General features: G+C 50.5%; 1 protein-coding gene across 3 annotated transcripts in view; it reads right to left on the bottom strand.

Moving 5' to 3' along the window:
* Nucleotides 1–758: 758 nt before the first annotated feature.
* grik2 (glutamate receptor, ionotropic, kainate 2) overlaps nt 759–14,521 on the bottom strand; it is a 90,771-nt gene continuing 77,008 nt past the window's right edge. For 2 of the 3 annotated variants that reach the window (XM_057046481.1, XM_057046480.1), the window contains 2 exons: nt 11,402–11,652; nt 759–2,445 (listed from right to left, as the gene is read on the bottom strand). In XM_057046481.1, the coding sequence (XP_056902461.1) occupies nt 2,281–2,445; nt 11,402–11,652 (416 nt within the window). In that variant the 3' untranslated portion in view covers nt 759–2,280. Of the gene's footprint in view, nt 2,446–11,239; nt 11,268–11,401; nt 11,653–14,521 lie in introns of all 3 variants that reach the window. The other variant, XM_057046479.1, reaches the window with a different exon arrangement.

Here is a 14,521-nt window from a genome sequence, read left to right as displayed (position 1 = left end):
CTAAAGATGGTGTTCCTGTTTGAGGCCGTTGGCAGAGACAAACCTTCCTGTGATGACTGGAGGTTTTTAATGTGAGATTATGTGAGCATCAGGCATCAGAAGGTTAAGTCTGCCCTCACAACAAAGCGAGAAATGTATTGCCAGGATTTTTCCAGCCTCTCCTTCGGAGCCTCGGTGACGAGGAGGCGGAAAGAGGCCTTTCCGCTCAGAAGGCACCTGTCTGCTTGTTCATGTCCAAAAACTGCGACACAGAGAACCAGAAGATTGTTCTTTTCAAAAGGTCGCCCGGCATTAATTGAAGATCAAGAGGATTACAGAAGCTAAATGAGCCGCAAATGAACGACGATGCACTGAGTGGGAAACCAAAACACAGTCGCCGCTGCAGCACCTCCGGTCACCGACTGAACTGACCAACTGGACCTCTCTGGCCTGGGATGAGGTCTTATGCTGCTCCCCAATGCTAACTAGCAGTTTTTGCACTGTTAGCCAAACCTACAAGCAGGCCCATGTCTTGTGTGGTCGGAACAATCTCCGCCTGTTCCAGCATCTTCGGAGGACGGATGAGGCACCTCGGGCCTAGCGCACAACTTAGCTCTGCAAAACTCAGGGAATGAGGAGAACAATCAGGTTCTCATCTAAACAGGAGCACACCGGAACATGCTGACCTGGACCACAGCTGTGATGGTTAAAGGTGACTATTCTGGATGAGCACACGAGCCGTCACAACTGTTAGCAAACACTGAAACAGAGGCAGAGGGTTTGTGAGTATTCCTTTATTTTCTTTAAACTTGTGCATCAACTTCAAAGGGTAAACTGTGTGCACGTCATTTTGTTTTCACCACAAGTTGAAAATTAGTTAAATGTTCATTTTCTTTAAATACATCTGTTCCAACCATTTACACGCGATTGCTGGAGTCTCTCAGCCAGCCGGGAATCATGAGCATCGGCAGCGCTCGTCCCTCGTCTCTACGTGGCTCCGATCAGTGGGACGGCAGGTGAAGTAAAAATAGCTTTCTGTAAATATGAGCTGCTTTACATGATAAAAATAGTTTTCTTTCTTACGTATTTGCCAAAACAACATTTTCTTATGGACGCTAACCAGAATGTGCTAACTGTGCTAACGAATCTTTGTTTAGGATACAGTGGGAGTGTGTGTTTCTGTGTGTGTGTGTTTGTGTGAGTGTGGGTGTGTATGTGTGCATGCGTGCTTGTGTGAGAGTGCGAGTGTGTGTGGGTGTGTGCAAGTGTGTTTTCATGTGTGTGTGCGCGCGTGTGTGTGTGTGTGGAGTGCAGCCCCTCCCCCGATGATGCTCCTCCTGATGCTCTTTGTGTCTTTAAAAATCATTACAAAAGTTTGGATTCTGTTCGTACAAAAACACGTTGTCGTAGAAACGTCATTTTCCCGGTGAAAGTTTGCCGAAGGAAAAAGCAAAGTCGGATCATCGGAAAGAGGGAAAACGTGGAGCAAACGCTGGGAAGGCGTGTGGACCCGGAGCTGCAGTCGTCATGGTATAAATAACACGTGTCATAAATAAGACAATAAATACTTGAAATAAATAGTTTGTGTGTGAAGTGGTGGCGGCGAGCCACGCCCCCACCACTCCAGGTCATGTGACATATGCGTTGAACCCCGTTCCCCCAGTAGCACCCCCCCTCCCCCCCCCCACAGGTAGGTAGACTAAAAGTGTTAATACTGCCAAACACAAAGACATGGCCTCACTTATTGCCTGATGGGTGATTATACATTAGAGCTAGTCTCACGTTGGATCAGTTTATATACGTTGAAGCGAAGCCTCTTCTATACATTTACGGGGCGACCGAGCTCCCCGCCGCCCTCGGGGCTTCGGTTCAGCCCCCTCAATTGTTCCAAAGACGTAAAGATCTTCCACAGTGTCTCTGGGACGACGCTCAGCCGACAGAGTCAACGGGGGCGGGGACGGGGGGGGGCCTGTTTGTTCCCTCTTTGAATCCTGGGATTGGAAAATTCCGGAACCTGTCATGCTGCCACCTCCCCAAAGGTGGCGCCAATAATGAGGTCACTCGCTGAAACGGTCCCCAGGTTCGGGTTATTTCCACAGGAAATACTGTTGACTCTTTTATATTCGTATGTAAAGGAGATTGACATGTCATCTAAGCCCCTCCTCCTTTTGTTGACCCCACCCAATCATTGCAACCCCCCACGGTGACCCTCCTACCATTTGCCCCCACCCTTATCCCCCATGACTCGCCGCACCCCCTCGCTGCAGGACAGAGGGTGGTAGTGTGGCGGCGACTCCCACTTTAGGCCATAGTCTCTTTGCCGGGCAGTCGGCGGTCGTTGAAGGTGTGCATGTTGATGACCTCCTCCGTTTTCACCAGGGCAGGGGGCGGCGGCTTGTGTTTGAGCCGCCGTTGGCACTTGAGGGAGACTCTCAGCTCGTCCACCACGGCACTGCAGAAGGACCTCTGTGGAGAGAAGAAGACAGAATGGGTTCCAGGCCCCCGAACACCCGCCCGGCAACAGCAGCTCCAGTCTGGGTCGGCGTGGCGTCCGCAGCGCTTCCTACGATGGGGTTTTGACTAACTTAGCGGTGACGCGTGTTCATGCTACGCTGCATGCTACGCGTCCAGCAGGACGGAGCAGCTGCGATCAGAAAAACACACGCGTCCTCACAGCTGCTGTGCACGTCCAGCCTCTGTCCACCGATCCACTTTGAGGTCTTTTGCTCCAACATTTATTTTAGGCCCTTCCGGCAACGCTTCGATGTCACCTTCACATCTTCAGTCGGAGGAAGTCACTCATAAGTTATACAGATCTGCTAAAGTAGCCGAGCCTAGTTAGCGTAGCACGAGTATGTTTTCAGCTGCATCTACGACTGACGGCAGATAACAACATTTAAACTACAGTCGTCTGGGAACAACAGGAAGCCAAGAGGAGCTACGGATGTCATGTGACCCTTGTGCTAGTGGTTGCTAGGTGATTGGTGGTTTCTTCTGCTGAACGTGGAGCAACAGACACATCGCACCTGCAACACCCCAAGCAACAAGCGTGAGGTTCCATTCAGCAGTCCAGTCCATGAGACTGGAGACCAGTTTAGCTAGCTGGGTCAGCTCACGTCTCAAAGCCTAGTGAGATGTGATGGAGGACCGACCGGACGGATCAGGTTTATCCTGATCCGGAAGATCAGGATAAACCGGAAGAGTGTCTTTAGGTCACTCTACAGGTTCTCACCAGTTAGCCCGCTACTGAGCATCTGGACACCAGTTACAGCGTTTACGTGACAGGACGTGGACGACGTCAGCAATGTGAGCCGTTCTTTTCTGCCGCTCTGCTGCAGAACTCGAAGCAAATCTAAGCTAAACGTGTTCCGCAGCTGGAGGAACATCTGGAGAACCTTCACGTTCATCAAGGTGCTGCTGCTGCTAATGCACCTTCCAGATGTTCTTCCACAGAGGTTTGATGCTTTAACCCTCCCAGACTGAACTCCAGTGGCGATCCAGTGGTCTATGCCCATGACCCCCCTCCCCCCCAGATGGAGATGGCACCTTCGTATTGACTCATCTTTGTCCTTCTCCATTCAGGTTAATATCCTTCAGACAAAAACAAGTGTGTTTTCTGAATACATAAATAAATCCTCCTTCACTCATGAGGCCGAGGTGACTGTTGCCCCGATGGTTTTGGATCATGGTCTCAACATCTGAGCTCCTAAAGCCTCCTCCAGCCTCCCACACCCACTCTGAAGGTTGCGGCCCACAATCCGGATCAGAGGTTTCTCACAACCCGACTTTTCCGACCATTTCAAAGGCCACGCCCTCTTTTCTGACTGGATTAATGTCGTCGGTCATCGTGAGCCGGGACTGGAATGAACGGTGGAGATTCATGGAGTTCAACTCCCACCTGCAGCTGTATCGAGGTGAGGCTGTCGACAAATGTCGGTCTGGCTGTGAAAGGAACCAGCCGAGCGACTTCCTCTCGTTTGCTTTGCTTTGCTTTGTTTTATAGCAGCAGCCTCAGGGCTTCTGGGAGCGCTGGGCCCACTTTGCTGCCTGTCAGGGGAGCCATTGTCATCACGGCTGCCTGCTGGTGGCGTGCTGAATGGATGGTGGCTGCTATGGGGTCACAGGATTACAGAGATTTTATGAGGCTCAAGCATCAGCTGCAGCTGCACGCCGCTGTGGGGTTTCTCAGAGGGAGGGGCCCTTCTCTCCAGGCTACGCTAGGAGGCAAATGGGGAACAGTGGGACCAGTCCACATTATTTACACAGGCCTCATCATCCACGTGGGAAAAGGCTGACAGACACAAACAAGTGATGAGTGACGGACTCAACCTGCAGAAATGGCTGCTGGGAGGTGGAGGTGGAGGTGGAGGTGGAGGTGGAGGTGGAGGTGCAGGTGGAGGTGGAGATGGAGGTGGAGGTGGAGGTGGAGGTGGAAGTGGAGGTGGAGGTGCAGGTGGAGGTGGAGATGGAGGTGGAGGTGGAGGTGAAGGTGAAGGTGGAGGTGGAGGTGGAGTGGAGGTGAAGGTGAAGGTGAAGGTGGAAATGGAGGTGCGGGTGGAGGTGGAAGTGGAGGTGGAGGTGGAGGTGAAGATGAAGGTGGAAATGGAGGTGCGGGTGGAGGTGGAAGTGGAGGTGCAGGTGGAGGTGGAGGTGCAGGTGCTGGAATGTGTCCCAGCTATCTGTGATCCACCTGTGTGCCACCTTTTCATTTCTGAAATAACCTTCTGAGCACTTCAGTGTCTCCATTTAAGCACAGTGTGTTGTTGAGTTCAGCGGTGTCACCTGACCACAGGATGTTTGACCATTTGTCACCACAAATGTCCAGTGGACACACGGCCAAGACAGCAAAGTGTGCGGCTCACAGGCAGCGTGAGAAGCATCTGTGCCCATCAACAACAACATGCTAGAATCTTCAATAGGCAAGAACTTAAAAAGTTCTGCAGGTGACTGAAGTTCACTGGAGAAGAAACTAGAAAACATGGACACACAGGATCATCAGCCGTGGTCCAAACCAGCAGGAACATTCAAGTTCAGAAGGTTTGCACATTGTTGTGGTCACCACCAGGTTCCTGTGCTGCTGGACCTCCAGTACGCCTGCAGGTTTGTGTCTGACTGTGAGTGCAGCTGCTCCCAGCAGCCTTCAGAGCACCTCAAGGCTGAGAGAGCTCAGTGCAGCCGTGGTTGGTCAGATATGGAAGTTCTGCAGCCTTCAGAGAGCAAAAGTTGGTCCTCACAGTGTGGTTTGTTTCCTGTGGGAGCTTCTGTCCACCACGTTTCTGTGCTAATGGCTAAAAACAGGGTGCAACTTCTCTACGTAAGAATCTGTTGACGGGCTCGTGAAATCAGAGGTGAATTATAGATGAATGAATTTCTGGGTTAGATTAGCGAGCGAGTCGGCGGTGCCGTCATTCCCATCATTTATGTAAGATTTCAACGCTCCGCCTTTTCCTAAGACAGCAGACGTGTTGACAGGTTGGCAGAAACTATTAGCCTGGCTGTTAAAATCTCAACAGAATCCAAACTTTTGTGCACAGATGGTCAAAAGTCCTGAACCAGAGCTCAGCACAGAAACCACCGAAGGGAACCCTAGCTACCCCGGCTAGCTACAGCTAAACGAAGCCCCAGTTGTTACCGCTCCAGCACTGACCAGGTCATTGAGGGAAAGGTGACAGGACGTGAGTGTAACAGACAGGAAGTTGATTTAAAAGGGAGCAGCAGTTACAGGAACGTAGCCGTAGACTCTGAAGCTATTTCACCTTTTTCCCTCCTCCGTCGCGGCTCTGCAAATTCTACAAATCAGTTTAGTAACGGAGCTCTGCCCACACAGCGTAGACGGATAGTCCAAACTCTGGAACTAACATATGAAATAGCGGAAATGTTCCGTGATCTGACACTTTATGAGTGTTTTATATTAGAAAAATATGAAATCTCGACCATGACGAATTACTGTGTGGCTTTTTTTTCTTTTTTTTTACATGAACGTAAAACCCTTCTCGCTTTCTTTATTGTTCTCTCTCTGTGTAATCGTTCTCTTAATCGGTTTAGGGACTTTTCCTTTCATACTGTTTGGTTCTGTACCATAAGTTTAATGGAGAATCTCCATAATCTCCATATTATTGCTGTCCATATGCAGCTTTCGCTCCATGAACCGCCATCTTAATGGCGTGGAGGGGTTTGCGGACCTGATGGATCCCTGGGGTTATGTTGCTGGGGGTTCAATGCCTCTGGTAGGGTCTCCCAAACAGGTACTAGGGAAAGCAGTAGAGTAAGAGAGGTTCCAAAGCCCCAGATCAATAATAACGTGAGGCAGTTTACCCACCCTGGAGCCAGGCCTTGGGTCAAGCATGTAGGCTATCTTCCCGTAGGGTCACTATCCATGTGAGAGTTCAAAAGGGGCTAGTGCTATCTGATTTGTGTGCACCCCATGGGGCTGGACTACCCAATCTTTGGAGAGTGACTCTGGCCGTGGGGATATGGAATGTTACCTCACTGGGGTAAAAGGACTTTTTCAGAGGCCCAGGAAGGGGTGCTGGCAGGTGCCCCAACTGGTGATGGAATACTGGACCAGCTCCATACCCTTCACAGGTGCTTGAGGTGTTGTGGGAATTTGCCCAACCAGTCCATATGTGATTTGTGCACAGAGAACAGAACTCAGGAACTGTGTTCCTCGTAGCATCATGTCGGAAGTGCTTCAGGGGTTGGAGGCCCTCGGCTAAACGTTGTACGGTCCTTGCATGACAGGAGCAGGAGCATTGTCCACATTGCCCCCCACCAGCAGTATGTGAGACCTCTTTCCACTGCGCGTTGGGCTCCAGCATGGCTTCCAGTGGCAGCCAGGGGCTGTAGGGGTACAGTCTGAGAGTCAGTGGAGTTCAACACTATTTTTCGCAGATGACATTGTATTGCTGGGTCCTTTGGGCCAGTACCAATGGGCCCCTCCTAGAGCGAGGCCATGGTTATTGAACAGAAAAGGGTGGCTTGCCCTTGTAATTTCATGAGAAGGCTCCTGCCTGAAGTGGAGGAGTTTAAGGAAATTGGGTCTTGTTCATGAGGGAAGGATTGGAGCACGAGAATGGCATTGAGTGGCATCAGTAACACGATTGTTGTGTCTTTCTCTCTTGGTAAAGAAGGGGTTGATCGGAAACGGGAAGCTCTCAATTTATTGGACAGTCCAAGTTTCTAATCTCACCTATGGCCAGAAACTTTGAGTGATGACTGAAAGAACACAATATTGGATACAAGTGGACTAAGATGGCTTTCCTCTCCAGGGTGGTGGGGTACTACTTTGGAGATAGGGTGAGGGACTCCTGGCTGAAGCTCAGAGTAGAGCTGCTGAGGTGGCTTGGGCATCTATTATATCTATCATCTATCTGTATTGGATGCCCCCTGGCGCCTCTCTTGGGAGGTGTTCCAGGTGTGTCCCATCGGGAGAAAACCCCGGGGAAGACCCTGGCCATCCTGAAGTGACTATGTCACTCGGCTGACCGGCGGACACCATCCCAGAAGAGCTTGGGAAAGTGTCAGAGGAGAGAGAAGTCTAGGCGTCCAAGCTCAGACTGTGTCGCCTGTGTCCCAGTACCGGATAATACACACATAGAAGTATAGCTCAATTATGATACCAACAGTGTAAATGAATTATTTGAGGCTGGTGTTTGTTCGTTGGGCACCTCTTTCTGAACTGTGATATAAACTGGGAGTTCCTTGATGGGAAAACACTGATCACCTTGAGAGAAGCAGGTCTGAGCATACACCATTGGTAAGGACATGCCAAGGTCATGCCTGTGAATTCATGCTGTCTGTCTGAGCGTCACAGTGATGGAGGTGTAGGTGTTGCTGGGGAGGACTTCAAGACTTTCTTTGATCTGGTCCTCCAGTGGTCTGAGGGACTGTATCACAATTGGACAGCTTCCTGCCCACTTCCTACTTGAGGCTGTCGGGCCTCCACCTTCAGCTCAGGTAGGTCAGTGTGAAGCAGATGAAGATCGGCTCCTCCAAGTCTGAGGCTGGAGAGAGTCCCACCTGACAGAAGGAGGAGTTTCAGTAGCTGGTTCTCTGGTTCATCGGAGGGGGAAATCAAAGACAAGATGGAGGGGATGGAAAAGTGGCAGAAGTAGAGGTGGACAGGTGGCGTGGTGACAGAACACAACATGGTCAGGTGAGAGGGTATAGCTTCTGCAGTGGAACCGGGCTGGCCCATGTCTCACTGGCCTTTGCTGTGACCCAAAGAAAGGATCAAGAGAGCTGCTCAGCCTCAGAGGTTATGAGAGGGGCCAAAATAAAGAGATGGGCTAGATCTTCTCCAAGTTGACCGAGCCAGCTGAGGCGGTTCAGGCATGTCAAGCTGCAGCAAGGAGACTCTGAGGGAGACCCAGGACCCCCTACAGGGACTATATCTCCTTTGGTGTTCTCTTAGAGGAGCTTAGATGGTGCTGTGGACCTTCTCGAACAAACTGCTTCTCCCATGACCTGGACGAGGTGGAAATGATGGATAGGTGGATGCAGATGTGGACAGAGCTGTCTGTGATCCTCAGGAAGTGAGGACACCCAGAGTGACCAGGGCAGGAGGAGGCAGAACTCTACACCCTGTCCTCCCAGATTTGGCCTCAGTTCTTCAAATAAGGAATGGATGGAGTAAATCTGCATCCACCAGGCTCTCCCTCACCACATGGGTGTTGGTGCACATCCATAAGCATGCGTGTGTGTGTGTGTGTGTGTGTGTGTGTGTGTTGGGGGGGCATTGATGAGATGGGCTCCTCACAAACAGCTGGTGGTCCCTGCACCCCGAGTCTGGTTACTCTGCAGCAGCAGCCAGGAAGAGAGGAAAGAGCAGGAGGAGAAGGAGGAGCGGGAGGAGGAGGAGAGGGAAGAGGAAACGGAGGAGAAGCTAGAAGGAAGGAAGGAAGGAAGGAAGGAAGGAAGGAAGAAGGAAGGAAGGAAGAATCATCATGGTGATCATGGAAATGTGACAGAGGAGCAGTTTCATTCTGCTGAACATCCTTCAGATGAACCAAGAATTCCTAAATCCCACAACACATGGTGGCTGAAAGGACCCTAACAAAGGGAATCTGGCTTCACCGGTGGCTCCGGCTCAGATCTGCTCAGATCTGCTCAGATCTGCTCAGATCTGCTCAGATCTTCACTCTGCTGGAGGACATGAGAGCAGCCGCCATGCTGCTCACCTGTGTGCAACACTGACGTCTAGAGGAAACATCTTTTAGCTTCCACAACTTTTCCAGTTTTCCTGGTCTGGGATGATTAAAGCAGGGTTGGAACGAAGAATTTGACGCTGTCGTATTTGAAACGTGTTCGAGACTTTGTTCAGAATCCAATCGCGCTAAAGCTAGCGGGCGAGCTAGTGATGCTAACGGAGCGGCAGCAGGATGTGCAGCCATGGTGACGTACCGGTGTTCTAACTGGTCCGTCTGAGGGACCTTTAGGCTGAAAACAGCTGCAGATGTTTTGTCACACCTGTATTCAGCTTTAGCACATCTGGAAACATGAAACACGTTGAGGTCAGGTTCAAGCGTTTTCAGAGGTGAACCACAGCAAACAGATGCTAGATAGCACTGTCGCTAATGCTCACGCATGCCAGTGAAACTGTGTTTTAGAGTTCAGGTGGACCACATTGGTCAAACGATTAAAGGCAGATGACATTATAATGTCTGTCATCTGAGGGTTGCCATGGATACGCAGTGACGGAGGTGAACACACATTAGCTCCTGATGGTGTGCAGTCAAATGGCGTGTGTTTCGTCTGTGCAGTTAACAGGTGAAAGCGTCTGTATCCAGGCAGACCTGGGGAGGAACCTGACAGGGGAACCAGCGTGGTGAAACAGGTGACACACAGGCTCAGGTGACACACTGGCTCAGAAGAACAGGCTGTCTCAGCACCTGTTTCATCAGCAGTAGTTTCAGCAGACTGCATCAATCAGACGCAACACAAACGCACACGACTGTCGCTAACACCCTGGCAGACACAGGCGCTTCACCAGGACGGAGATCAAAGAGCTGCTTTAAGACAAATAGGACAACCTGCCCTTTTGCAGGCGTTGACAGCAGATGGTTGCTGGTTCAATTCCCCAGGAGCGTCTATAACAACTGTTATTAACACTGTTATTATCGCAGGTTCTCCACTGAGCTACACACCTGCACACACACTTATTATTGTCATCGTTGAGGTTTTTTGACAGCATAATCTAAGGCTATCGTTCATTCACCTTTAGAGAGTCACCTGTTTCTCAGGCTGATTAAATCTGGAGGTGGATCTGTTTTATATTCAGTTACTGAACAAAGGTGCAACATTTATAACAAGTGTTTGTATTTAACTTCACAGTAATAAATGAGAAAAGCGAGTTGATACGGAGGATCAGAGGGACACTCCTGACTCCTGACCAGTCACCTGTGCTGGTTCCAGTCAGACAGACAACAGGCGATCTTTATTCATGGACGGAAGATTACAAATGAAAAGAAACCAAAATGGATCCGAACCATTCACGTTATTACTGATGATGATGATAGTTTGTGTTTCACCTGAGTACAGGAAGGGGAATCTGTCTGTCTATCTGCCTGTCTGTCTGCCTGTCTGCATGTCTGTCTGCCTGCCTCCCTGCCTGCCTGTCTGTCGGTCTCTCTCTCTGTCTGTCTGTCTGCCTGTCTGTCTGTCTGCCTGCCTGCCTGTCTGTCTGTCTGTCGTCTGTCTGTCTGTCTGCCTGTCTGCCTGCCTGTCTGCCTGTCCGTCTGTCTTCCTGCCTGCCTGCCTGTCTGTCTTCCTGCCTGCCTGTCTGCCTGTCCGTCTGTCTTCCTGCCTGCCTGTCTGTCTGTCTGCCTGTCTGTCTGTCTGTCTGTCTGCCTGTCTGCCTGCCTCCCTGCCTGCCTGTCTGTCTGTCCTGTCTGTCTGTCTGTCTGTCTGTCTGTCTGTCTGTCTGCCTGCCTGCCTGTCTGTCTGCCCAGATTGTTCAGGACAGTTTGCTGGTGTGAATTCTGGTGTGTCCATCGTCTCGCTGGTGTCCTGTCTGTGTGTACAGGCGACTCACAGGCTGCTGCGTTTGCTGGCCAGAACCTTGAGCTCAGACCTGGACCTGAGGCTGGACCTGGACAGCAGGCGTGTGTGTTTGTGCACGTGTGTTTGAACCTGGACCAACGGTTTTCTAGTTTTTCCATCCTCAGAACAACGTCTAGGCTACACAGACGCGTTTCTGCAGGTCATTTGAGTTGCTGGTTAAAGTCTAGCTCGTCTCCATGGTGACAGCAGAGTCCCTCACGTTTCTTATCTTGTTGTCGCCATTGGGCCTGAGTGAATAAATGCACAGAAACCAACCCTTATGTTGCTGCATGTCAGAGAGCACGCTAACATTAGCATCACAACACTGCCGCCGCCGCTAGCAATTGGCCTGTTGTTGTGATGAAGATCAGAGGGTCCGTACCTTCTCCAGCTGAGCGCTCTGCTTGGACTTGTACAGGAACTCTCCCACGGCCACAAACACGGAGAGGACAAGTCCGGCCGCCAGGACGATGAAAATGCCGCCGATGTTCTGGACGCCCAGCGCGCTGGCCTCCTTGCTCTCCTCCTCCGGACAGCCGTTTCCTCTCCACCACTTCTCCTTCATCATGTGCAGCTTCCCTTCCTCCTGCAGCTGCAGGATGGCGATGGTGATCTTGTCTCGGTACGGAGAGCCTGGAGGACCAAAGAGGAGCAGGTCAGCTCAGCCATATCTGGGGCTCCGCCCCCTTCTCACAGCAGTGTTGCCCCCCCCTGGTGGAACCATTTGATAGTATTTGACGAAAATATGGAAACGGGGCCAATAGCAGGACAGGTGCCGAGGTGCCCTTCGGCAAGGCTCCCAGTCTGAACATCTGTCAAAGGCAGTTGCCGCACCGACATGACTGCACGCCTTCTTTATATGTTCATGTACAATAACATGGGTAATAACAGGCCTATTCCTGCTGTAGCATAGCTATAATATATCTGCAGTGTCCCTGTCCTGCAGCTGTAGTTGTGCAGTGTAATGTAGCTGTAGCTGCACTCCACCTGTAGCATAGATGTTGTGCACCTGTCATGGAGCTGTAGCATAGCTGTAGTTTAACTGTAGCATAGCTGTAGTATAACTGTAGCATAATGCATAGCTGTAGTATAACTGTAGCATAGCTGTAGTATAACTGTAGCGTAGCTGTAGTATAACTGTAGTGTAGCTGTAGTATAACTGTAGCGTAGCTGTAGTATAACTGTAGCATAGCTGTAGTATAACTGTAGCATAGCTGTAGTATAACTGTAGCGTAGCTGTAGTATAACTGTAGTATAACTGTAGCATAGCTGTAGTATAACTGTAGCATAGCTGTAGTATAACTGTAGCATAGCTGTAGTATAACTGTAGCATAACGCATAGCTGTATTATAACTGTAGCATAGCTGTAGCATGGCTATACAGAAGCTGTGGTCTACCTACCTGTAGCAATGGTGTAGCTCTGTAGTGAACCTATATTGTAGCGTAGCTGTAGTTCCTCTGACATGTAGCTGTTTGTAACTGCAGCGTAGCTGCGGTGTAGCTGTCTTTAAATTGTTTAGTGCTACGTTAAACAGCTAAGCTATCATCACCATAGCTTTATGAGGAGTAAAAAATGAGGTCAGGTGTAAAATCTGAACAAACATGTTTGCCTGGATAATAACTGTAGTTATTATCCGCGTTCGTTAGCTTTGCAGCCCTGTTTTCATCTTTCTAAAGTGTTTACTGTTAAGATTATGTGAAAGTGTTAAGCTGTTAAACGATGCTAATGACTATTTGCCAACAGTGTTTGGGAATATGATTTAATTACTCAGGTTCAGTGTCATAGTTTAGCTCTTCTATTTCTTAAAATGTGTTTATCTGAGCAGAACGTTTGCTTCTCCAATATTCATTTCAGTCCCATAATCATCACTTAGCGTTGTTTTCACTTTGTTCCACACAATATTGCCGCTAATGTCCACCGTTTCCCCGTTGCTGCTGCCACAGGCACAAACACACGGTGAAGCTCAGATGGAAACACCAGCGTGGAGCCGCCATCTCTTCAGAAGACACCTGAAGAACCGTGGTTACACGGAACAGGAAGGAGAACTCGCTTAGCTAGCGCTGAGGATTCACAGCTAACGCTCACACCAGGTGTGGCAACAGAACCAGCAGCTCACGCTAAGAATGATGTCACTACACAGGTGTGAACGTTTCTAGACGTGAAAGATCTCGCCATGTTGTGGCTGTTGCTACGGTTGTTGGTTCCTGGCCCAGCCAGGACCTGAACCGGTCCTAATGTGTCCAGGAGGGTTGAGACGTGTGAAGACAGCGGCTGGTGGTGTGTGAAGTAGCGCTGCTGCGTCCACAACCAGGGAGGAGACGTCAGTCAGACGTGGACGATGACTGCGTGGGTGGGGGGGTGGGGGGGGGGGGTGAAGAAGGCTCCGTTGTCTTCATCGGACTCCTGAGAGGAGCTGAGAAAAGAGCCTCTTAATCTTCTGATTCAGACGGGAGTCGAGAGTCACCTGACAGGCGTCCAAAAGACGCTGCGCAGATGTAATCTGTCAGATCAGAGCAGAGCCCCCCCCCCCCCACACACACACACACACACACACCCCCGACACACACACACATGGAGTGATGTGCTGAAACGCTATTTTTAGACCGGCCATCTATAACAAACACACGTTTGTTTTTGTCACACAAATGAAGGAAGAAATGATCAAACGCTGTAATTACAGACGGCAGCAGAATTCCAGAAATACATTCCCATCCGGAGCAGTTAGCGCTCCGGCTACAGCGCTCCCAGAACATCTGCCCCGCTCTTTAATAGCCTAGAAAGTTGCTCTGCTCAAAAGTGGTCGCGGGCAACGTGACACGGGTGTGACAGGAAGCGTCACTCAGGCGTGTCACTCCAGCGGGAACGTTGGACGTTCGGAGTGGACGTCTTCATGTCCTGATGAAGACAGCCAGCAGGAACCTTCAGGGTCATCTCAGGCTAGCATCTTAGCTGCTATGCTAGCCTGCTGAGCTAGCAAGAGGGAGCGCCACACCCTGGTTAGATGTCCTACTGCCAGCACCCCTCCATCCCATCATCACCCCTCAAAACACTCAGCCACCCAGCCAGCCAGAAGCACCCAGCCAGCCAGACAGAACCAAAGCCAGAAAGCAGAGCACCCAGAAAAGCCAGCAGAACAAGCCAGCCCAGAATCCCATCATCCCAGCCAGCCAGCCCCACCAGCCAACCCAAGAAGCAAAACCCAGCCAGCCCAGAAGAAACCCGCCAGCCCAGCAGAACCCCGACAATCCCATCAGAAACCCCCCAAACGCCAGAATAAAAAAGCCAAATCCAGCAGAAACCATCCATCCATCATAACCCCTCCAGCCCAGCATCCACCCAGAAAGCCAGCAGAACCCAGACCAGCCCACCCATCAGCAAATACAATAAAATAAGAACCAGAAAGACCAGCATAAAAAAATCCATCCCAGCATAAAAACCGAAATAAAATCACCCAGTCCATCCCATCAGAAAGCAGTCCATCCAGCACCCAGCCAGAATCCA

Source organism: Takifugu flavidus, chromosome 10 (assembly GCF_003711565.1).
Source record: "Takifugu flavidus isolate HTHZ2018 chromosome 10, ASM371156v2, whole genome shotgun sequence".
Taxonomy (NCBI): domain Eukaryota; kingdom Metazoa; phylum Chordata; class Actinopteri; order Tetraodontiformes; family Tetraodontidae; genus Takifugu; species Takifugu flavidus.
The sequence above is the reverse complement of the archived record's forward strand: the minus strand, read 5'-3'. Positions and strand labels throughout refer to the sequence as shown.